Consider the following 23430-nt stretch of genomic DNA (forward strand, 5'->3'; position numbering starts at 1 on the left):
TAGTTTGCAAGTGATATAAAAAAAACTAGAATAAGAGGCACTTATCTAAGGTTATCCAGGAAATTGTTGGTTGTCAGAACTGACACGAACACAGATCAGATTGAATTCCTGGCCCATTGCTCATACCCCTCCACCCTTATTCTCCCTACAGCTTTTTTTCTGTCTCCCAAGGCCATAGAAACATGGGGTCTCAAATGTTATATTTTCTGTGATTTAATTTATTTCAACATAATATATGTGGCATATATGTAGGTGGGTGAATCTTAATTTACACACCAGCTATGGTCAGTTACCCACACATAGTCCAGGAGTGTTTATCTAGTATAAAAAATTCAGATCAAGAAGAAGTTTTACAAACATTCTAGGAGTTTTTCTCCAATGAATACCAGAAGCTTTGTTAATTAACATCAAATTTCTCATTGGTGAAATCAGTAGTATTTACAACTTGTGGATTGGCTAGAAATGTGATAGAAGTATTCTCAAATTAGCAGAAAGAAGATATAAAGATATAATTAGCTCTATAGTATTTTTCTTTAGAAATGGGATCCTAGGCTCTATTTGGAAATTGCCCTGTGGGTAGCCAAAGATGGGGGTCCATGGTTAGCTGAATTTTGACATTAGAAAGTTGTCTTGTCTGCCCCAAGTGAACCTTCGTGCAAGCTACTGTTTGAGCACTCAAAAGATAAGTAAATTGAACTTCACTAAGCCTGCAGAACTGGCTGTCCAAGAGTTTTCTGCCTGCTTGCTACTATTTTAGTGATGACATGATTTTGCTGAGTCTTTCATACTTGGTAATGAGGTTATGGCAAGAAGACCTCTAACCCTCATTCTTGATATTTAACACAGTATACCTAATAGATGTGAATGACCAAGTTGGATTACATTAGGTTACAACATTAGGAAGCTCACTACACATTCATATTTTAGACTTTGGTATAAAGTTGGAGTTTCCTCTTTCTTGGAGTATATGGGAAACTTTTAGCCTGGGAGATTTTTTTTGTGTGTGGTACTGGGGTTCCTGGAAATCCTTCTACCTCTGGGCTATACTCCCAGACCCATTTTATACTTTTTTTTAAAATTTGGAAACAGGGTCTCTTAAGACAGTGTGGCTGGCTTTGAACCTGCGGGATACTCCTCTCTCCACCTTCCAAGCACGGGGATTACAAGTGTGTGCCACCATGCCTGGCCTAGCCAAATAAAGTATAAAATAGATCTGGGAGTAAAGCGAGGAGGTAGAAAAGCCCCTGGGTTCCACCCTAAGTACCACAAAAAATTGAATTTAAATGCCTCCAGGTAGGAATATAAACTCTCCAGATTGGCACAGGCCTCAATACTCTTTGTTGTAACACATTTCATTCAGTTCCCACATATATTCATTTGAGGTGTTAAATCTTTTTGAAAACAATTCATGCTTGGGAAGTGGGAGATTCTTAGGTAGAATATTGGCTCCACTATCCATCAGGGTGAACCTGAGTTCTTTATTTCTTTCTCTTTCTTCCTTTCTTTCTTTCTCTTTCTTTCTTTCTTTCTTTCTTTCTTTCTTTCTTTCTTTCTTCCTTCCTTTCTTTCTTTTTTGGTGGTACTAGGGTTCCTGAAAACCCTTCTACTTCTGTGCTACACTCCCAGGCCTATTTTATATTTTTAATTGGAAACAGGGTCTCTTAAGCCAGCGAGGCTGGCTTGGAAACTGGGCCATCCTCCTGTCCCTGCCTCCCATGCATAGGGATTACAAGCGTGCGCCACCATGCCCAGTTGAATTGGTTTCTTATAAATTTGAACCACCTCTGATTCCTCTTATAAAATGGTCATGAGTTTATCCCTACTGAAAATATTGTGATGATTCTATGAGATAAGACATATAAAATACTTCACCATAGTGCCTTCTACATGGTACAGCTTCAATGAATAGCAGTTATTATTTCAGATCTGGTTTTACATTTGTTGGTAGCCAAGAATAGAGAGGAAGAGATGCCATACGAACTGATTGTAATACATCTGTTTTGAATAAATGGATTGGCATTTGCCATGACAATTAGTTTATAGCATAGCTCAGGATCAATCATTGGATAATAACCAAATAAGGAAAGAAGTTGTTAAAGTGAAATTCATTTTTTGTCTGTTCTTATCATCTCAAAGAGCATTTTTGCTTTGTTTCTTTTAGGTACTGTGAGTTGAGGCAAGTTTCTTAGTTGTTTCAAGGCTTAGATTTTCAGTATGAGAGCCAAACTCACTAATCATGCACAGGCCAATAGCACCTCAAGTACACACAGAAGCAACATATGTGAAAGTACTAGTATAATACCTGGTGCTTAGTGGTTGCACAATTAATATTCAATCTGAATCTACATATCTGTGTTTGTAGTACCAGGACTTATTAAATTTTGGATTCCCAAATTGAGTTTTCATTAGTATCACCTATGGAGATTGTTATAAAGCTCATTCTTTTGTCTTCTGATTTGGTATATTTGGAGTTTGACCCAGGAATTTAAAATTAAGAAGTATTTATGATGATTCTGATGCAAGCAGTCCAATTAGAGAAACTGTTTTAAAATAATTGACAAGTAGCTTTGGAAATTGTAACAAGATAGACACATGTTTGAAAATCTATGACAGGTTCTGGCTAGCTATGAATGTTAGTTGCCTTTCTACCTTAAATTTACAAAGCTGTTTCTTGCATAGAGATCCATACTAACACCCCTCCCCATATACTTACCCTCTGTGGACTGGATCCTGATCCTTTCCTGTCTCATCCATTGCTTGTAGCCTGACCCCTTTCTGGGTAGCTTCAAAGATGAGGGCTCTGATTGCAATGAGTAATTGGTGAGATAAGTCAGCCAATCATGGACAATTGAGAGGAATTTATTTTTGTTTGCAGTGCTGAGGATTGAACTCAGGATCTACTAAATGCTAGGCAAGCACTCTGCGACTGAGCTACATCCCCAGCCCTAGAGTAGACCATTTTTTAATCACAACAATTTTGAAATTTTAAAATAATCCTTATGATTCTCTATCACAAACTGATTTTACTTCTGAAAATTACCCACAGTAACTGTGGACAATTCTGTGGCTCAGATCATCTATTGCAGCAAACAGGCACATGCAGAGCAGACAGCAGGCCCATTGCCATTGGAAGTGTATGGCTAGACTGGTCAAATGCAACTATAACAGTCAAAGGCAGATAAGACATTAGTGAATAAAGTACGATAATTTTACCCAGGCATGTCAAATGTTTCAAAATAGATGAAGCATATTTCAGGGATTCTTTCTAACCTTGAGGATTTTCTGCTACCCTCCTGAATGCCCTTCATTTATTTGATACTCCACTTCTTTGGGCAGATATCTCATTCTGGGTCACTTATCTGTCTTGGAGAGCTCCCTCTGAGGATTCTGTGAAGTAATAGGTAATAAACTGAACAAATAATTCTAGATGAAATATTAATGGCTGATGAGGGTTTAACTCATTCCTTTCCAGGTAGCCCACTTCTATTTTAGCCCAGTTTAGTACAGTAACACAAATAAATGAACTTGTGAAATTTTAGTTTAATGGAAGACTATTGAGGGATAATATCTTGAGAGGGTTGAGTGTCATTTTACAGTCCTCGGATGACACTGTGTAATAGTTCTGGTATAGTTGTCAGTTTAGATATATTAGAAAGTAACACGGAATCTATTACCTCCTATCAATGAAAACCTCACACAGGCCTTGAAAACAGAGTCATGTTTTAGGTTCTTCTGGGACCGGTTAGAATTTGAATTATGTGGTGCTTCTTGTTTTTAACCATGTTAGGAGATATGCCAGACAGCTGAGGAGTAGATATTACATGTCTCCTTCTAGCATACCTTGACCCAGAGAAGCAAATTGGAAAGAGAATGACAATAAGCCAATCTTAAATCTCCTGAGCAGTTTGTTTCTAAAAGGGATACCTTGGAATGTGGCGAGAAACCATGGCATTGTCGTCCTGACTCATTAACAACCTCCTCTCTTGGCTTGCCTTTGAGTGCCCCCTCCACATCCCCAAGAAAAACCAAACTCAAATGAATACTTTCACCAGTCACCTAACCATACCACCTACCTGACTTTAAAATACTTGAATTTGTTAGGAATATGTTAGAGATATTTGTAAGTCAGAATGAGCCAAATGTGTCTCCTTCTGAATGTTCTTTAAATGGAAAGAGGGTATAAACATGGGTAAAAACTTGTCTGAAAGAGGATTTTCTTTGATGGGCATAGTGTCCCTTCTCTGTACTCTTCTAACTCAGAATGCAGTTCAAGGACAAGCAGCATTAGGATCACCCATGAGTTTGCTAGAAATGCAAAATATTGGGCCCCACAGTAGACCTACTAAAGAAGAATCTTAATTTTAACAAGAACACCAGGTGATCAGTGTATACAAGAAAAGCCAAGAAGTGCTCTTCTTCACTGGATTATGCCACAGAGTGGGGAGGGATTTACCAGCTGTGTTTTCTCTCCTGGTTTTTATCCTTACTCCCCTGTCTTCTCCACATAAGGACAAATGGTGGCTGTGTTGAGAACAATTGCTTAAAAAGCCAGTGATGATTAGAAACTAAGGAGCAGGGAGGTTAAGACTGAAGGATGTAAACACCTATTCCTCTCACCAATGCTCAAATAGAAATCCAGAAGAGAGTATGCTAGTTATTTCCACTAGGAGGAAGGCCAGAGTGTTCACTTAAGCCAAGACAAGGAAGGGATAGAGGGAGTGAGGAGGAGACACTTCTTGGCTCACTTTCCAAATGCCTCCAGAGTTACCATTTAGTGTCTGAGATGGATGCTGATTCATAAAATGTGGCATCCCATACGCCATCCCAGGGCATGGAAACTTCTAGCTTGAGAACCAGCTTTCCCATCATTCTCTCTAATGACCTTTCTTGTGTGCCCCGCATCTCCTGTCAGTGCCCACAAGACAGCTTCAGACCTTATAACAGCCTCTTTAATAAAATTAATCCCCATGAACTTTGGCTGCTTCACAAATTACCTCAAATGCTTTTTTAGTTTTCATTTGGAGAAGCTGAGCCTGCCTATGCTTTTGGTGTACTTGCATCCAACGTACTTTGACGGTTTGCTATGACCAAAGCCAGCAGACTTTTGCTTTGGGTAAACAAATATTTTAAGCATCCTATCTAGAATCATCCCCATTTAAGTATCTTTTCTGGAAGACTGAGAGATTGGGATTATCATAGTCCCTGACTTTAAAGCAAATACTTCCTCATTAGGTATATTAAGCCTTTATCTGCCACTCAGCTATGTACCTATATTAGGTAAAAATCCATTGACTCCAAAGTGGGATGCAGTCTCTGAGGAGGATGGACTAAAATATTTGAATAAAAAAGAGATTTAGGTCTAGAAAAGTCAAGGGTCAGAAATAGTCCCTAGGTAAGTTTAGTATGGATGGACCTCAGAATCCAGGGAAAATCAGTGAGTAGGCAGTAAGTGACCAGCAAAAGCACTTGAGCTGGACAGACAGCAGGAGGAAAAAATTATGGTCATAAAAGAGGTAGAAATCCAAGCAAGTCAAATTCTGTCCATGTTAACCTTTTGCCAAGGACTGACCTCTTTTGGGGGATAGCTGCTCTAGCTAGAGGCTAATCACACAAATAGGACCTGGCTATTTGCTGCTTTGTGTCTGGATTCCAAGCATTTTCTGAGCAACTCTCAGGAAGGAGGAAGGGCTAGAGTTCCTTTTGTGCCTGTACAAATTCCACAATCTTACTGAAAAATACCCATTGTCCCCTCCTGCGGTTTTGATTTCCTGGTCCTCTGGCTGTTTCATTTAATTGAACCCAAAGTAACAAAGCCAAAAGAATAAAGTCAAAATTTTATTATCTTGATTTTTTTAATGGAGCAGGTAAAGTATACATACGATTTTCTTTACCTTCAAAGAAGATAGAGTCTCATGGAAGGTCTTTTAAATATTTTTGCACACCCTATCTAAGAAGTTCAAAGGTTAATAATCTGAATAAAACTGTTACTTATTTTCCCATAAGATCATGAATTTTATCTTTTAAAATGCCCACCCTCTCTTGAACTCCAGGCTGTCATTTAATCCTTAAACCAACTCCATAAAAATGACAAACTTTTCATCCACAAAGGAAGACAAATAATGACACCTCAGCAGTTTCATTTATTTTTTATCTGTTAAAATGAAGCCAGCCAATTACTTCTATCACAATGACAATTAAAGATATATTAGGAGCCAAAAATACAATAAAAATCTCAACAAGCCCCCACTATTCACAGTCAAGAGGTTGTTTTCTTGATTTTGAATCCCCCGACCTAATTTGAAGATTGAGTGAGAATAGTGGGGGCTGATTAAGATTTTTACTGTAGGGGAATTTGGAAAACTAGTTTCATTTGTGGAAAAAAGTTAAAAATTTCAGTTAGAAAGAAAAGGCATGACCCATTCTGCAGTAAGCACACATAAAAAATAATCCTCTTTGTTCTTTCCCCTCAAATGCTCCCCACCCCCATGTCACAGATTGATAGGAAGCTGTTTTGTATAGGTGACAATACACTTTGCAGGAAGCTCACCTCTACAGCCTGCTGTTTACCATTTATTTTTATGGCCCAAATGAACAGCATCACTTTCCTCCCTTTTCCTCCTTCCCATAAAAATAGATTTTTTAAAAACCCATAATAAACCTTGTGAGAGGGTAACTAAAATTTTTGACTGGCTCCACCAGAGTCATCTCTTTGTGCTTCAGTGGGTTAAGCCAGCTGGCCCGAAGGGCTGAAAAGTGAGCTAAACTTGTGATCCTACATGGGACTAGCCAGCAGACAGAGGAGACAGGAAGAAAGGAGAAAAAATGAGGAAAGCAATGGGAGAAGTGAGGCAAAAAAGACATTAGCTGGTATGTGAAGATCTGTTTACAGGCATGGGTGGTCAAGGGGGGAGGCTGTCTTTACCCTGGTTCCAGAGCTCACATGGAAAGGACAAACACCCAAACTAAACCCAATTAAACTAAACAAACCCACCAAATTGCAGAGCATGGAATCAGGGAAGTCATTCCCTTTCTAATGTCCCTAAATAGTTAACCAGACACTGGCAATTAAAATAACTAGTTAATTAGATTGTGACCCTGTAGGCAAGAGATGAAAACCTGTATGGGCTATGTGTACCTGGTAGTGAAAAACACTTAGTCATAAAAGGGGGCATGTTTTCAGCAGGTATGTTTCAAATGGCTAAAAAATTAATAGAGTAAAAAATTGGGGCTGATAGGTTAGGTTTAGCCAGCAAAAGAGATTCTGCCTAGGGCTCCATTAGATTGTGTGCTCCTAAGTCTGACTTTCAGTCTCATTATCACTGTTGCATCTCCATCAACATATTTTTATTTAAGCCAACACATTTAGAGCACCATTCCGTGATGAATATCCTTTAAGGTTACATTTGCCTTTTTCTTGCTTCTTGCAAACAGTGTGTAATCCGTGAGCACATTTGTTGGCTGTAAAGGTGTACAACAGCAATTTTTGCAATGACAGTGCGGAGAGGGAATATGAGATCTGTGTACTAATGAGCTGACACTGCAGAGGCTGGGGCAGTGTAGTGTGGAGTGCACTACAAGTACACAGCTGCAAGACACACGGAGGGGACTTCAAGGGAAATGGTCTTTTTCTCAAGGAACCAGAGCAGCAAAGCCACAAAATAGGATTCAGGACTCCCTTGATGTTTATACAGCCCCCAATATTGGAGGATGATAACATTTGCTTTTTCAAAGAATAGATATGTGTAATTGTATCTACATCTCTTTTCAAATATACTGATCATGTGGGTATGAATGCCTATGTATGTTTATGAATGCTTATATGCTGAAATCAGAATATTCAAACCATATTTCTTTCTGGGTTTATAAAACTAAACAGAAAAGTAAAGCAACAAACTCTACTAATTCCTCTGAAATGGGAACACATACTCTAAATTGGATGAGTCTCTTTGATAAACTTCAATTCAACTCTGAGCCAAGATCCCAAATGGACCACCATTCAAAGCCAGGGAGGCTTTTATTGTCCTCTTAAGGCAAAGAGTAAAGTCTTAAGCAAATCTTTTGGGGCTTGTGAAAAAATGGTTGTTGGTGAAGAAGAGTCTTTAAATAACTGGTACCTGGGATTCATTGCATGGAAGCCTTCTGAATACATTAAGGGGGTTGGGGGTAGAAAGGAGGATAATCCCAAAGGACAGTAGAGTGTAGGGACATATACAGAAGAAATTACCATTTGTGTGTGTTTACCTGAGTATCTAGGCCCTAGAAAGTTTATGCCTTCCTCAGAACTGAGGATGCAGAAAAGATCATGAGAAGAGATCAATTCTAGTGCTAGGGGAAGCTGAAACTAGGAGTTCTACATAGCCACAGAGAGAAATTTCTTTAATTTTTACAAGTACATTCTATATTGAATCAAATAAGAGAGATGGGTGATCAGAGTTGTTCTCATCTGGGCCTTTTTCTAATTCCCTTTAGGTTTCCAGGGAACGGCAGGCCAAAGGATACAGGATTTATTTATTTATTTATTTATTTATTTATTTATTTATTTATTATTTATTTATTTTCTCACAGTCAGGTAGTTACTTGGAGGAATGAAATCTGGGATCCCTCACTGCCAGGTTCCAGCAATGAGCTGGAATTGTTTGTCTACATCTGAAATGTTTTACCCTTACTTTTACAAAAAGAAGAAAAATCAAGACTGAGAAGATAAAGTAGAAAACTCCAAGTATTCTCTAGCCCCTTGAGAATGTTCATTTATGCATTCAGACTATGGTTAGACTCATCATCTTTCTCATACTAAGCTACTAAGCAGCAGCTGCCGGGAGTCAGCATTGAGATCTGGCACCCATTCAATGGTTGTGACATTCAGACATGACTGTTTTGGGGACCAGAAAAGATGACAGTTTCCTTCTCTATCATCTGAGCTGTAAAAAGTCCGAGAATCCAACAGGAGGCTAGGTACACATCATTGGCTTCTATATATTTCTCCCATGTGTGGTGTGTTTTTATGCATGGATACATGTGTATTTGGCAAAACTAAGGTCAAGGTCATCTTTTTCTTTTATTTTCCATGTTCTCTGGTGACCCACACTCCTTCTCCCACACTCTCAAGCCTCTAGCCATAACTCAGCCTTGTAAATAGAAGTGCTTTGGATTTAAAGTGAGGGATTCTGACAATCACTTTTCCTTTCCCATGGTTTTTACTTTATTTTCCTCAAAGGTTAGGCATTAAGGCAACTCGACACAGATATGTGTGGCAATACTTATTCCAAAATCCAAGATTTTCACATGGTTAAGATAATTTCCTGATCACTCCTTTGGTAAGGGTCCAGTGGCCCTAGGCTAGAAGGTGTCAATTTGTTTTGACCATAAGAACAGGACCAAAAACCTTAGAAATTGATCATTCTTGAAAGGCCAAATGGCTTATCCTAGTTCTGATCAGTGGAAAGACATTGGAGAAAGTTGAAATAAATATTATTTATTATTGCTGAGAATAAACATTGGTAGTTTTATGCATTTGGTTTTACATCTGTTCTATAATTTAGGAAGCTGCATTTGAGTTTCAGCCTTTTGACTAGACCACAGTGCTGCAGGATTAAGAGTCAGAGGTGTGTTGTAAGTACTGTGGAAACAGGTTGAGATGACTGAAATAAGAGGCAAAGTATAGACAGACATTTTATAACTTTCATACTTAGCTAGAATTAATACATTCCTATTTTTACCAATGTTGGAAAGCCAAAAATGTCAAATAACATATTTATGAAAGGATCTGTATGTTCAGCTAATATTTTCTTAAAGCTGATAACTGTCACATTACTTGCAAAGTACTTCACCCCAGCCCCTAAGTTCAAATTTTCAAATCCAAGGAACATATGCTTTTGAGGACCCTTATAATGGTTTTTGGAAATTACATATTTTTTGAGACAGAAGGATTTGAAAGAAGTCATATATAAAGTTTCACCCAATCAAACATAAATATTATTTCTCACTTGAAAGAAAATGAGAAAAAAATCCAAACTACACCAGCCATAAAACAAATCATGCTTCATTCATGTCATCATCATTTTCACTGTTGTGAAACTTTTAGTGAAATAAGCTTAGATGAAGAATTCTTTTTCACAACCATTTCATTCAAGTAAAACCTTGTGTCCAGCAGACAATGAGACACTTGGACTCCCCATGATTTTAGCTTCTTAAATGTCCCATTTCAAAGGAATAATCCCAGTACACAATTATGCATTTCAGAAATGGTTTGGAGGTTGATGAGATCCCCCCTTTGATATTTCTGCTCCGACTTCCTCCCAACCTTTTGGTCTAATTTAAGAACTGGGTGGTTCTTAATGTTGGGGGGCACACAACACTAGGGAAACAGCTAGCTTTCCAAACATTCATCTAAGCTCTGTCTTCTCCCTTCTCAGTTTGCCAGGCGTTCATCACTTGCAATCAGTTTGTGGTCTTATCCGTTCCTATCAGAGCTCTCTCCATAAGAAAGGTGATATTCTAGGACAGAAAGAGGCCAGGGAATTCAGCCTGATCTGTTCTTCAAGGTCACTTGTTTGTGGGATTTATCATATTTAGTTCCTAAACATTAACAGTTGTCAAATTCAGCTCATTCCTACTGCCAAGCAGTAGTGTTAACAACCAAATAATGTATATCCTGAATTGATTCAATCAAGAAGCTGCTGTTTTCTTCTTTTTAAAATCCCATCTGAAGAAATTTCCCTGAACAACCGTGCTATTTTTCTCTCTCCTTAGGAAAAAAAAAATGCTGCGGGGGAGGGAACACCAGTTTAGCAGGGAAGAAAATTAAACTTTTGCATCATGACAATTTTGCCTACTGCATTCAGCCCCATAGCAGAATCTTTGGGACTGATTTATGCAATATGAAACCAGAACTGACTAGATCCCCTAAAATGTCTATTGAGGCAATCACCTGCCAGTACACAGAAGACCCAAGCACCACAACCAAAATGCAAGTGAGGTTCCCAAGGCCCCAAATGGAGGAAAAGTAGATCTACTTACAAGCATTAGTCACAGAAAAACTATTGGAGGAATCCAAGTGATCTACGTGGTAATTCAAATGGAAGGGCTTCTCGGTGGTGTTCTGGTTGGTGTTGTATAACTGCACAGCAAAGCGGAAAGCACTGTGCTCCTGCACGGTGTTTCTCATGAAAAGTCCACCTATAAGAAAAGGGGATGGAGATTTGGTTTATGTCCCCCTACCCTGGGATGAGTTATAAATTGGGGAGCACTAGATACCAGATACTTCTCAATGTTACTGAGATGCACAACTGAGGACTGATTTTCTTTTTCAGACTTGTGAACTCAGATTTTGTCCAAAAGAAACCTGGTTTCTCCAGACTGAAGAGAAGAGGCTGGAGAGAAGGGAGAGAAGAAAGAGTGGGGTTGCTTTGGGGTAGGACAATGGAATGAAGAGTGGGAATTGGTTCTTAGATGATAGCCTTTCTCTTTACACTAGTCCCTCACCCACATCCCCATAGCTGGTCCATCTTTTTATGGGGTGAAAGGGCAAATCGAGAAGAAAAACAATTCCCCCCCCTTGTTTCCCCATCACGTTCCCCATTAGCCATCCTCCTTGGTGACAATACAGGGATTAGTTCAATAATGGCAACAATTCTAACTTCTTGACTAGTAAATACAGACAGCAGAGAGAACTCTCTTCTGGCTCCCGGAGCTGGGTTCCAGACAGACACAGCGGCAATTCATGAATTCATGGTCTGCGTGACTTCGCTGCTGGCCCGCTCGCTCAGGTTCTCCACCTCCTACCGGATCCACTGCCAGGTTCCTTGTCCCCCAGCACTAGCCTGTAACCCTGTAGCAGTAGATGCAGGACAGGGCACCTGGGGCCCAGGTTAGGAACCCTAGTGAGGCCAGATAGGCAGCATCACCCTGGGACAACTTCCAGCAGCTGCATGCCTTGGCAAAGTCCGTTGCTGATAAGCCGCGACTCTTCGTCCCTTTGCAGCATCCGGACCTCCAGCTCATCTCCCCTTTTTCTCCCAGCTCAGAAACCTAGGAAGTCCACCCCTGTCAGCCCTGGGAAGCCCCTGTCTCATCCTCGAAGCTCCCTAGACTAGCCAGCTTGCTGGGACTCAGATTTCCGCCGTTCCCTTTCCCAGGCCATGCAGGACGGGGACCCTCTGCCGCGGTAGCCGGCAGCCACGCCGGGCAGGGGTCTTGGATGCAGAAGAGCCTAGCCCCACCGGCGGCTCGCTGGCACTTACCTATGCTGATGGTGTTGGGGAATCCTCCGTGAGAATGACCCAAAAGCCCCAGGACTAAAAAGAAGACCGCTAGGAGCACGTTTTGCCCCATTTTCTTCTGCCTGGCCATGCTACGACTAAAACGAAGCTGACAGGAGCATGGACGCAACTCGGGAGTCGTTAAAATAATAATAGAAAAGAAAAAAGAATTCTCCGGCTCTTACTCCCCCTCCCCTCAACTTGTTTTCGCTCACTCTTCCTTTCCACCCCACACTAGTCCTCCTCCTCCGCCGCTGCCTCCTCCTCTAATTTTTCTTCTTCTCTCTCTCTCCTCTCTTCCTCTCTCTCTCTTTCCTAGGATCTCTCACACCCCCTCCCCACCCCCCACCTCACTTCTGTCTTCACACCAATCTGGAAGGCGGGTTCATTGGCTGCTCGCTGGTTTCGCCAAAGCGATCTCTCTCCCTATCGGAGGGGAGGAGGGAAAGAGGGAGGTAGAGAGGGGAGGGGGGGAGAAAGACGGAGGGGGAGAGAGAATAAAAACCTAAGACACAGAAACACACACACACACACACACACACACACACACACACACACACACACAAAGATAGGGATAAAGAAATATGAAGGAAATTACAAAGGAAACCTGGGACCCCTTCCCCAGAAGATGCTGTCTAAAGGCGGGGGCGGGGGGCAGGATGAAAAAGCGAAAAGCTCAGCACCGGTGAAATGGGCTCTCCCAATGGGGACGGTAGGGGGATATTGATCAAAGTTGATATGACGTGGAATTAAAGCCGCACAGCGCAGACCGCTCAGCTCCACTGCAAACTGCAGCCCTGCACTGCAAAGCCTAGGCGCTGGCATTTGTCAACACGGAAGATGGAATCAATAGAAATTCCCCAGTCCTCACGCGGACCGGGCTTTCAAGCTGCAACCAGTCTTCCCTTAAAAAAGAAAGAAAGAAAGAAAAAGCTGCATTGCCTCTGCATTTGTTTGTCCATCTTAAGGAAGAGGGGTCTTTGAGGACTATTAGTGGTTACTCTGGAGTCTTTAAAGAGACTCAGTAAAGCAGTTCCCATCACAATGCGCCGGAAGATGTTGCGCATGCCCGGTCTCTGCGCTCAGTTTTTACAGCAGAGATCGAAGGGCTAAGGAACAACCTCCACCTCCATTCCTGCAGCTTCGGGATGTGTGCGCCCCTTAGTTGCTAGGCGGGTTTGAGAGAGAAGGAGGCAGTGATGTGCAGATTGGGGTGGACTGCTTTGGAGGACATAACAACAACAACTATATATATATATATATATATATATATATATATATATATATATATACACACATGGAAGTGGTAACTAAAAGGTTAATAAAAATTCAGGATGCTTGGTCCCAGGGACTCGGGAAAGAAGTGTGAGAATGAACAGAGGTGGGGGTGGGGATTGAAAGTTAAGGTTGGAGGGAACTGTCTTCAGCTGCCTTTTTCCAGTGTTGCCTCTGGACATTGCAGCTTAGGCTCCTGAGTGATGACCTCACAGACCTTATCAATTTTGTAGAACTCTTTGCTCTAAGGGGAGAAAAGAACCTATGAAGTCATATGCCCCAGCCTGAATATTAATGAGGGAGGTCCCCTCCACATAGTCTCCTACACCTCTTGTGGTGTATTCCTTCTCTAGTGTTAAGAAAAAAAGAATCCTGTATGTCACAATCTTTCACTCCTAGCTCACAGATACTCTGTAAAGTGCAGATTGTATCCTCCTCACACCTGATATTCTCAGTATATCCTCTCTACCTGGTCTAAGTGGATAGTGAGCTCTTATGCCAGCACACAGCAAACAAATACACATGGCACTGGACATAAAGGGCAGGGACCCAGGGACTCATCTAATTTATTATTTCAAAACTTAGATTTTGGAAAGATATAAGGTGGAGCCTGGAACAAAGGGATTCAAGACTCTTTGGCTACTAGAAAAATGGTCCTAGGCTCTTTCTAAATTTGTATCCATTCTGATAATGCTTAACCTCTTTCCCCCCCATCACTTAGAAATAATTTATCTCCATTTTGACAGTCCATGGCTTGAAATAAGTGAGGAAGTGAGGGATATCCTTGGGAGCCAGAAAAGTCTCATTCTTCCTATGGAAGGAGCAAGAGGGTGAAGGAGGTAGTGAAGACAAAATCAACTACCCCTTGACATAGAGGACAAGATAGCATCAGTTTAAAGCTAGGCTTGGGAGGCAGGTCCACGTTCAAGTCTCATTTTCATCATGTATAGGCAGTGTATGACCTTGAACAACTTTGTTAATCTACTCAGTTTTTTATCTTCAAATGGATATGATAATATTTCTTTCTTTACAATTGTGAGGATTAAATAGAATAATGGATGCAAGAGCATCTAATTAAGTGTCTGACTCATAGAGGAATCAATAAATATTAATTTCTAAATTTTCTTTCCTCTTTTTCAATTTCTAAAAGTGCCCATGTCTCCCCAAAAGTTCCTGATACTGTATCCTCCCTTCTTTTCACCAGCCCCACAACCTCAGACTGCTACCAAGTCTTTGTCTATGCTATACATCAAATATCCCTGTCATATATTGGGCGTCGTGGTCCATGCTTATAATCCCAGCATTTGGGAGGCTGAGACAGGAAGATCCAGGTTCATGGACAGTGTCAGATACTACTTAGTGAGGCCCTTTGAAACCCAGTGAGACCATGTTTCAAAATAAAGAATAAAAAATAGATGCTGGAGGTGTACCTTCGAGATAGAATACTTCTGGTTTCCATCCCCAGTACTGCAAAAAAAAAAAATCCCTATCATAGTTCCTTAAAAGCCTCAGGAGACAGGAGAGAAGCTGGTAAATGAATCTTTACTAAAGTTCTAATGGTAGGCAGTGACAATTTAATATTAAAAATGCCACATTTAAAGAACCTGTTCTCTGTGCCAGTCACTATATGTTCCTCTTTTTAGATAATATAGTTGCATCCTAGTAGGAGTCTTCAATAGATTTGGTTTTGATTTCAGGTGGGTAAATAAATTTTTTTGTACTGGAGGTGAGGAGGTGGCTTTTAGTACACCTTACTTTACTCCTGAAAGCAGCCAGGTCCCCATCTCTCCTTGGCCATCCATGAAAAGAGGTGAAGGAGAGATTTATCATTGCCATTTGGCATGAAGAATAAGAGTGGAGTCAGTCACAAGTGATGAGAGAGAGGAAGTAGGACATTTCAGTACCTCTGCACTTGAAAATCCTCTATTGAAGTCATTGCTGTAAATGCCACCCATCCCTTCCGTTTTCATTTTCCTCTGCTTGCTACCTATTTTCCCTTTCATCTGATGCCACTCTTTCAACTTTTAGCTGTCAGTGGCAGCTGTTGGCAGAGTTGGACTAGTCTCAGCTGAGCCAGCAGGGGCACAGTGGTAGACTAAGCATATTGCTGTTGGTTGAAAAGCCTGTATAATGCATGCAAATGCTTTAGCAATCTATCCCTTACCCAAGAGAGCAGTGAGACAGTTTTTGAACTTTATCTCTGATTTTCCAGTGAGGGGCTAGAGATTATACTAGCAGCATCATAGCCACATCAAGTTGCCAACAAAGCCCCAAATCTAGCTCTGTCTCTCTTTGTGGTTAAAAGACATTGCCACTGAATTCGAGAATGCCCACTAGTCTTAAGACCTATGGTCTGTACTTTTAAATGGTACAGTTTAAATAGTAAGACAATAATTGATTGCCATTGTTATTGAAATTTGAAAGTAGCACTTCTCTTTATGAGATTCATGCTGGCTTCAGGCTTGGGATGGGTACACTTGCATAAGCAGTAAGATATGTTTGCCAGTAAATTTTGGACAGAGTTCTACCTATACTATACACTGAGTCTCATACTTGCTAATTTAATACCTTAAAAATAAAATAAATAAAACAAATATCCTGATTTATTGCATGGTTACTTCTGTATCCTTTGGAGATAATAAAACCAAGGTAATTCCCATTGTTTGACTTGAAACTTTCATTTTGTCAACGTTTATTGACCACCTGCTATATTACAGACTGTACTAAGCACTAGGGATATAAGGAGGCAATTTCTGCTTTCAATGAATTTCAAGTTAAGAGAAGGAGCAGATTTAGTCACTGGCAATGATGATGCAATATGGTAAGTGATCTGAAAACAGTCAGCATCAGGTGCAAGGTAGCACAGAGGAGGGTGCTTAAGTATCTCAAACAAGGTTCTTCTCTTACCCCCGATTTAATTGCAAACCATTAAAAAGAGAAGATCTTATAGCCAGAAAAACTGAAAATTTCAGCCTAGCTTCTAATCAAAGGACAAAGCTAGGCACAACATATTTTTATGACTGTCTCTTGCCTTTCCATTCCCTAATTCTTTGATAGCAATTGAGGTCAGCCACATGGGGAGATTCATTCAGCTTGGATGCAACATCGAAAAAACTTTGGATCTATTATCCTATGTATCTATCATCCCAACTTCTCTGTTATGTCACCCATCTAGAAATCTCTTTTGAAATCCTCACTGTGGGTGTCAGCCTTGGCAGTGCTTAACAAATCCACAGCCCTGAGGAACTCAGAATCTAAGCATGGGCCTAGTTGGAGCTGCTCCTGGTGGGAGCAGATATGTGAGTCAGAGAAGCCTTATGCCTTGGGTTTAATATGCCCAGAAATGGATCTGTAGCAACTTCCTGAAGGAGACAGTCACATCAGGTGAGCAGTGGCCAGGGAAGCAATTATTCATCAAATTATTTTCAGATTAGCTTGTTTTTTTTCACCCTGGAAATGGTGTTTAGGACTCAGTTTTTGCCCTGAAGATATCTCCTGAAACTGTTTGGAGGCACAATTATTTGGAGGTGATTTTCTTTTACTTTTAATACCCTTTGTTTTTACCACTTTACTCCCTGGAATAAGCATTTACACACCACCTTCTGTAAGCAATCTAAGAGCTAGTGAGCATGCTTTGACCCTTTCAGCTCCTGTTTCATTAGGATGTTTCATGCTGCAGGCAAGAACAAACCCACTAAAACTATTACAAACAATAATAGAGATACATCGGCTCATATACTGGGAAAGGGCAAGAAACAGGGCTGGCTTGAAAATTGATTAGACTCAGTAGTTCAATAATCTCATCCAGGACCTAATTTCTTCCCTCTATCCTTTTCATTTCCCTCATAATGGTATCATAGCTGTAACCTTTCTTGGTTTCATATCTGCATCACGTCATCTTGTATTGGTTCAAACTAAATCACATGATCTGACATTCAATTCTGTGGTCAGGTAGTGCCATGCTGAGTTCTGAATTATCTGAATCAATCAGCATGGCATGGAGGACAAGATTATCCTCCATCCGGAGAGCTTAGCATAAGGTCAGTCTTCCCTAACCCTCACCCCCAAACCACATGATTGACACAGAGTTGGGGGAGAAAGTTTTGCAGGTTTGGAAACAACCACAATAATGACTGAAGTCTTCCTCTTCCTGGAGTATTGTGAACAGTAATGAATTTAATCTTGAAATGCCCATAAGACCTCGATGACTTGCTGAAATGGTCTTGTCTTGTCTTTAAGGGTCTAATATGGTTAGACCACTCAGTGATTAAAACATTCTGTTACTTTATTTAACTCAACCCTTTAAATTCAGTGCAGGGTGCATCTGCCTGATATTTAGTTTTTCTCTGGAGACAATCATTTTATATCGAGAGTCTATTGTGAGAAGCTAATATAGAAATAATTCATTTTCCTAGGGGTAGAGACAAATATTCCAAAGCCTTTACGATAAAGATTTTGTGATTCCTATACAAGTTCTTCTCAGTGAAGGAGGTTTAAGGTGTCACCTCATAGACTATGAAAGTGAATAATCAGAGAGGTTAAGTGAGCAGCCCAAGGTCACGTGGTAGGAAATGAAGTTTCTTATTCCTCCAGGGCTTTATCCACTAGACCAGAGTCTCCTTCATGCTGAGAGACTGAGAATGCAAGAGAACTGAATCCTAACAAATATATTCTGCTGGGATAAATACATCTTAGCAAGTAATTATCCCCTGATGGGCTCTGAATGGGCTTGGAAACTACAGATGGATATCACATGGCTTTGGGACTCCTGCTTCTCACAAAGTGACATTCTTATAAGCTGCAATGTCTATCTGATGGAAAGTGCTTATTGTGAATTGTTCCAGGTTACCTCCCAGAGATGATGTTGCTGACATTTTTATTAATGCATACCTTTTTATCCCTCTGGGAAGGTTAAAAACTGTCACAGTGAAATACCATAGGCAAGTCAGGGGGAAATTAACCCTGCCACCTAGAACTAGTCTCATCTTCTGGCTCTACTTGGGGATGAATTGCATTTTGTGTAGATTTGAGAATTTTAGAAATGTTGAGGAATTTTGGGTGCCAATTGTTTGAGGAGTTGTGCTTTACATGCAGCTGGAGAAGTTTCCATTTTGGGAGTACTCATGAAAATTGAAAACTGTCTTTGGGTACTAAAACTTACAAGCCTGGATGTTAAGCACTGATTTAGCATCATGCCAAATAACATCCCATGATTTTCCTCCCATGTTCGAGGTGTGTGCAGTTATGGGGGCAGTGCTAATTTGGTTGGGATAAGTACCTGAAAATTTAAAATCAGTGGAATTTTCTTTTGAAATTACAGATATGCCCTGGTTTAAGAAAATTCAGTATAAATTTAGAGGAAATTTTGTAGTTTATTAAAGATTCACCAAAGGTTTCATTGGGTAATGAACTGTCCTTGTGAAATAGGTATCAGCTGGAAGTAATTTTTTCCCCAGAAGATAAGTGGCAATGGTTGAGACATTACTGATCATCAAGGTTGGGGAAAGGCAAAGCTACAAATGTCTAGTGGGCAGAGGCAAAGATGTAGGAAAACCTCATATAAAGCTCAAGGCAGCAATTTCAATAAGGGACTATACAGCCCTAAATGTCAATAGTGTCATTATTCAGGAACCTAACTCCTATGTATTCAGAATAGAAATGTCTAAAACCAACTGGTTTATAATTAATTAACTTGGGTATTAAATCTGGAATCTAAAAATCTGTATTTCTAGTCACAGTTCTACCAAAATTACTAGGAATGTTATCCCCAGGCAATCATTTATACTCTCTGTGCCTTAAGATTTGTATCCATGAGTTTGGGGTACATCTTATTAACTTTTCCATATAAAACATTAGAAACAGAAGGAGAGAAGAGAGAGGAGAGGGAAAGATCACTGACACTATCCACTCAGTCCTTTAGTATTCTGGTTGGTAAATTTGATTAGCTCTAGTCACAGATTATCAGGAAATGTGAACTAAGAGTATTTCAACTGCTATTACTTTTCTAGACATTACATGGCAATAACTCACTGATGCACAACTGAGGCAGGGCTCACTGATAAAGAACTGAGAATATCTGTCACTTCCCTAAGTCTGATGCAGGAAACCCCAACTTTCTGACTTCTATGCTGTTTATTTATCTTCAATTCCTTGCAAATTATGTATTATGCCTAACAACTCATTATCAGTGTTCCCAGGAGTATTACTGTTGCTATTTTTCTTTTTTAACTTAGAGAAAATAAGAATAGAGAAGAAGTGGCAGTTATGAAAGTATCTCTACAGAGATCTTTAGAGCTCAGGGTTAGACAGAAAGCTGATTCCCATGGAACCACCAACACTTAATTGGACTTAAATGTAAAAAAAGAGATATATTCTGTTAAGTAGCAACAGGAAGCCTGGAGACTACTATGAACAAGGCCTGCCAGATGTTTAGAAACTCTTCATGGCAGACAGGACTGGCTATGTAATTTATAGGATTCAGAGAAAAATGAAAATGCCGGGCTCTTTGTTTAAACACTGATAAGAATTCCACAACAGAGAGCAAAGCATTAAATCTGTGAGCTTACACAGGTCACACTTGAGAGGGTGGAACCTGTTCTAGAGGAGAATGGGCTAGTGTGGAACACCACCCTCTTCAGTTCCCTGGGCTTCTGACTTCAAGCCCCAGAGAGAAAGCTCCTTCACTAAGGGCTCTATAGGGCCAAGGAAACCAAGGTGCTTCCTCTTGGAGGCTGCAAATAGTTTTTTGCTACTTCTTTGGTTCTCCCTTAGTGGTAGTTCCAGTTTCAAGAGAAGATTCGTGCTATAAAGCACAAGAAAATCACTTCAAATCACTGGATCTTGGTAGGAGACCAGTAAAAGGTGGTCTTTCTGAACTTAACCTGCTCTGCTATCAAAACTCAAAATGAGTTAGTTTCCTAGGGGGAAGATCATTCTATATCCAAAGGCACTAAACAGAAATCCCTTAGGGGGCAGTGCTGTGATTAAGAGTTTAAAACTTTTTAACATTTTGCTGATAAAGGGAAAGCAATGACTCCTTCCCAATTCTGAATTTTCTTTGCTCATATTTCTGGTATATATTGATTAACTTAATATAAAACTAAAATCAAAGGCAATGACCATAATAATGATGAACATGATAATGATAGCTATGGTTTATTTTTTACTTTATTCAAGTTATTTCATCACAGTTTTACATACATTGTCTTATTTAAGACTTATGACAGCCTTTTGAACTAAGCACTACCAGTATCCTCATGCAAATAAAAATTAGAAGCATTTTTATAAAGAAAGAGATGCTGAAAAACATCTATCAAACAAGGAGGGTTAAATGGAAAGTACCTGCACAATTTCCATTATTAGTAAGTCACAAGGTGAATTAATTTTCCCTTTATTTAGGATGCTTCCCTTATTGTATGATTTTGTGAACACAAAATTTATTTGTGAATGATTTTTGGAGTGCTTAGTACTTAGCTGAATCAATTAGTAAATAAAGGTTTTCATGGGCTCACTCAAGATCTAAAGTTTTATAGCAAGCATTATAAAACTAAGCTCTGTAATAATGAATTTTGCCACAAAGTTTTTGATGAACAAAATTTTGTGATTAGAGAAGTACACTCTATCTTCATTTTAGGTAAATCATATCCCAACAAGATTATCTTGATATGGTTATAGGTGAAGGCTTTATTCCAACCGACTTATAGAAGTTTCCAATAACTGCAGACAAATTACCTAAGCAAAACCCACGTTGATCTTGACTATTGACTCTTACACTTCTCCTTGGGATAATATTTGACCTTTACATTTGACTTATGATTCACAAACAAAAGCAATGATATTATGTTCCTTTTACTTTAGGTATCTCAAAATTGTTATAGAATTTGTAAATGTGTGATTAATAAATACCAAATAAATAGGATATTTACATTATCAAATTAATACATATTTGAAATTAAAACCACGTTATTGTTTACCAGGGTAAAACTTGAGGGTACCAACTTGTTCAGTATTGGAATTAACTATAGTCTACATTTTACCTTAACTAGATATTTAATTTTTAAAATTATTTAAGATTGTAAGCTTCTCAAGGTAGGGAATCCTTTTATTTTATATAATTTATTATATAATATAACCTTTATAGACTGGTATAACATATGTTACAGAGAGAAAAAAACAATTGTCAAAGTACTTCCACTGAATGGTTGTTGATTATGGTAATACTAGTATTTCCAACATTTCTTCTATATATTACTTAGATAAAACATCAAAAAATATATATTTTTGGAATTATTATGAATCCATTTATGGATGAAGGTTATCTATTCAGTTTAGCATCTTAGCACCTAGAATTATTATGAATCCATTTATGAATGGAGGCTATCTATTCAGTTTAGCATCTTAGCACCTAGAATAATGCCTAGAACATAAGAGATTCCAAGTATTTCTTTTTATTTTTTTTGTTGAAAATGTTCTTAATAAAATGTTAAAAGATGTTGACCCACATCTATCCCATTTTCACTCCTGCCTCCAAGAACAAGTCTCGATTGTAACTTTGCCGTTTCTCCTTCCAGTTCATTTTTTGTACATTTCAATCACCTTGCTGGGGGGTGTCATTCCCTTCATTGCTTCTTCTCCCAGGGGTTTTGTGGATCCTAACCCTTAGAAAATGCAGATCCCCCTGCTTGCCTCTGTGCTTTGTCCTTTCTCCCATAGTTATGATGCTGCCAAAGCCCAAGCCCAAGAGAGGGGTGGCTTTGTGGAGCTGAAGTGGCCCATCATCTGCATTGTGGCGCCTGTTCTCAACTCAAGCTTCAATTGTTAATTTCTTTTCTTTAAATTGGTGCGTTGTATTCATGCAACATAATGGGATTAAAAAAAAAACTTGGATGGACATACATGCACACATCGCCCAGTCAGCCCCTGCCCAATCCCCACCCCATTTCCTCCTGCAACACTCCTTCCCATGCTTGGCTTAGTGGTTGATATCTATGTGTTTGTTTAAGTACATCATGTGCTTTAGAGAGTTTCCCTTCCTCCGCCCCATCGCCTCAGTTAGGTTGCCTTGTTTGCTCCTCTTTTTCAAATCAATGAATGGGTTGTTGAATTAGCCAAAGGCCCAATCCAGTGGTAAATGCTTAACATTATGGTAAATGTATCAGAATAAATATAAGGGAGAAAACGTTTCTGATTATAGGGATGGACTAAAAAAGAAGAGATCAAATGTCCATTTGTCTGGGTGATTAGATTTAACATACTTTTAGAGAGCAGTGTTCATTATGCTTAGGGCAGTGCCTATTAAAGTTCTGGGTAGGGTGGAGAAGAGTAAAGGGTGGGACTAGAGGGAGAAAGGGAGAATAACTTTTCTTGCTTTCTCACTGTCAAAACTTACCCATCCTTTTCCTTTTTTTGCCAGAATCAGATAAAAGTGGTTTGTATATTCCAAAATGTATTTAGTGGAAAGCAGTCCTTGTGTTGCCATTAATAGAGAGAAGGCAGTTGAGAAGAATTGAAGATCTGCATTAGTATATAATATTTCCAGTTTCTCAAGAACATAGAAATTGGCTGACTATGTCTGTAGCTGGCCACAGCATGATAAGAGGCTGAGTTATAAATGCCGACAAAGTAAAAATGGACATCAGCAATTTGTTTCTATACCTACAATATGGGCAAGTCTTGCCTTATGTAATGGTCATTCATTTAAAAATTTGACTGGAAAATTAATTTAGGTAGATTAAACCCCATTTTAAACTCAGGACAGGTACTTTTAATTTAAGGGAAGTCTGAAGAAAATCATTTTACCAAGTAAAATAGTGACAATTTTTGTCATTTTAATGGTTTCTTACATGCTGTTCTAAAAAGCAAAGTCTCCTATAATTTAGAGGTCATATTTCTTTGATGT

The 23430-nt window shown here is 39.4% G+C and overlaps 1 protein-coding gene across 2 annotated transcripts in view; it reads right to left on the reverse strand.

The window, feature by feature from the left end:
- The window catches only part of GRIA3 (glutamate ionotropic receptor AMPA type subunit 3), a gene marked incomplete at its 3' end in the record, with an annotated part of 379180 nt that extends 366742 nt beyond the window's left edge, over positions 1-12438 (reverse strand). For both annotated transcript variants that reach the window (XM_080718396.1, XM_080718397.1), the window contains exons 1-2: positions 12240-12438; positions 11017-11175 (exon numbers count right to left, since the gene is read on the reverse strand). In XM_080718396.1, the coding sequence (XP_080574522.1) occupies positions 11017-11175; positions 12240-12348 (268 nt within the window). In that variant the 5' untranslated portion in view covers positions 12349-12438. The remainder of the gene's footprint in view (positions 1-11016; positions 11176-12239) is intronic.
- Positions 12439-23430: the final 10992 nt, after the last annotated feature.

Source organism: Muscardinus avellanarius (assembly GCF_963383645.1).
Source record: "Muscardinus avellanarius genome assembly, chromosome: X".
NCBI classification, from domain to species: Eukaryota; Metazoa; Chordata; class Mammalia; order Rodentia; family Gliridae; genus Muscardinus; species Muscardinus avellanarius.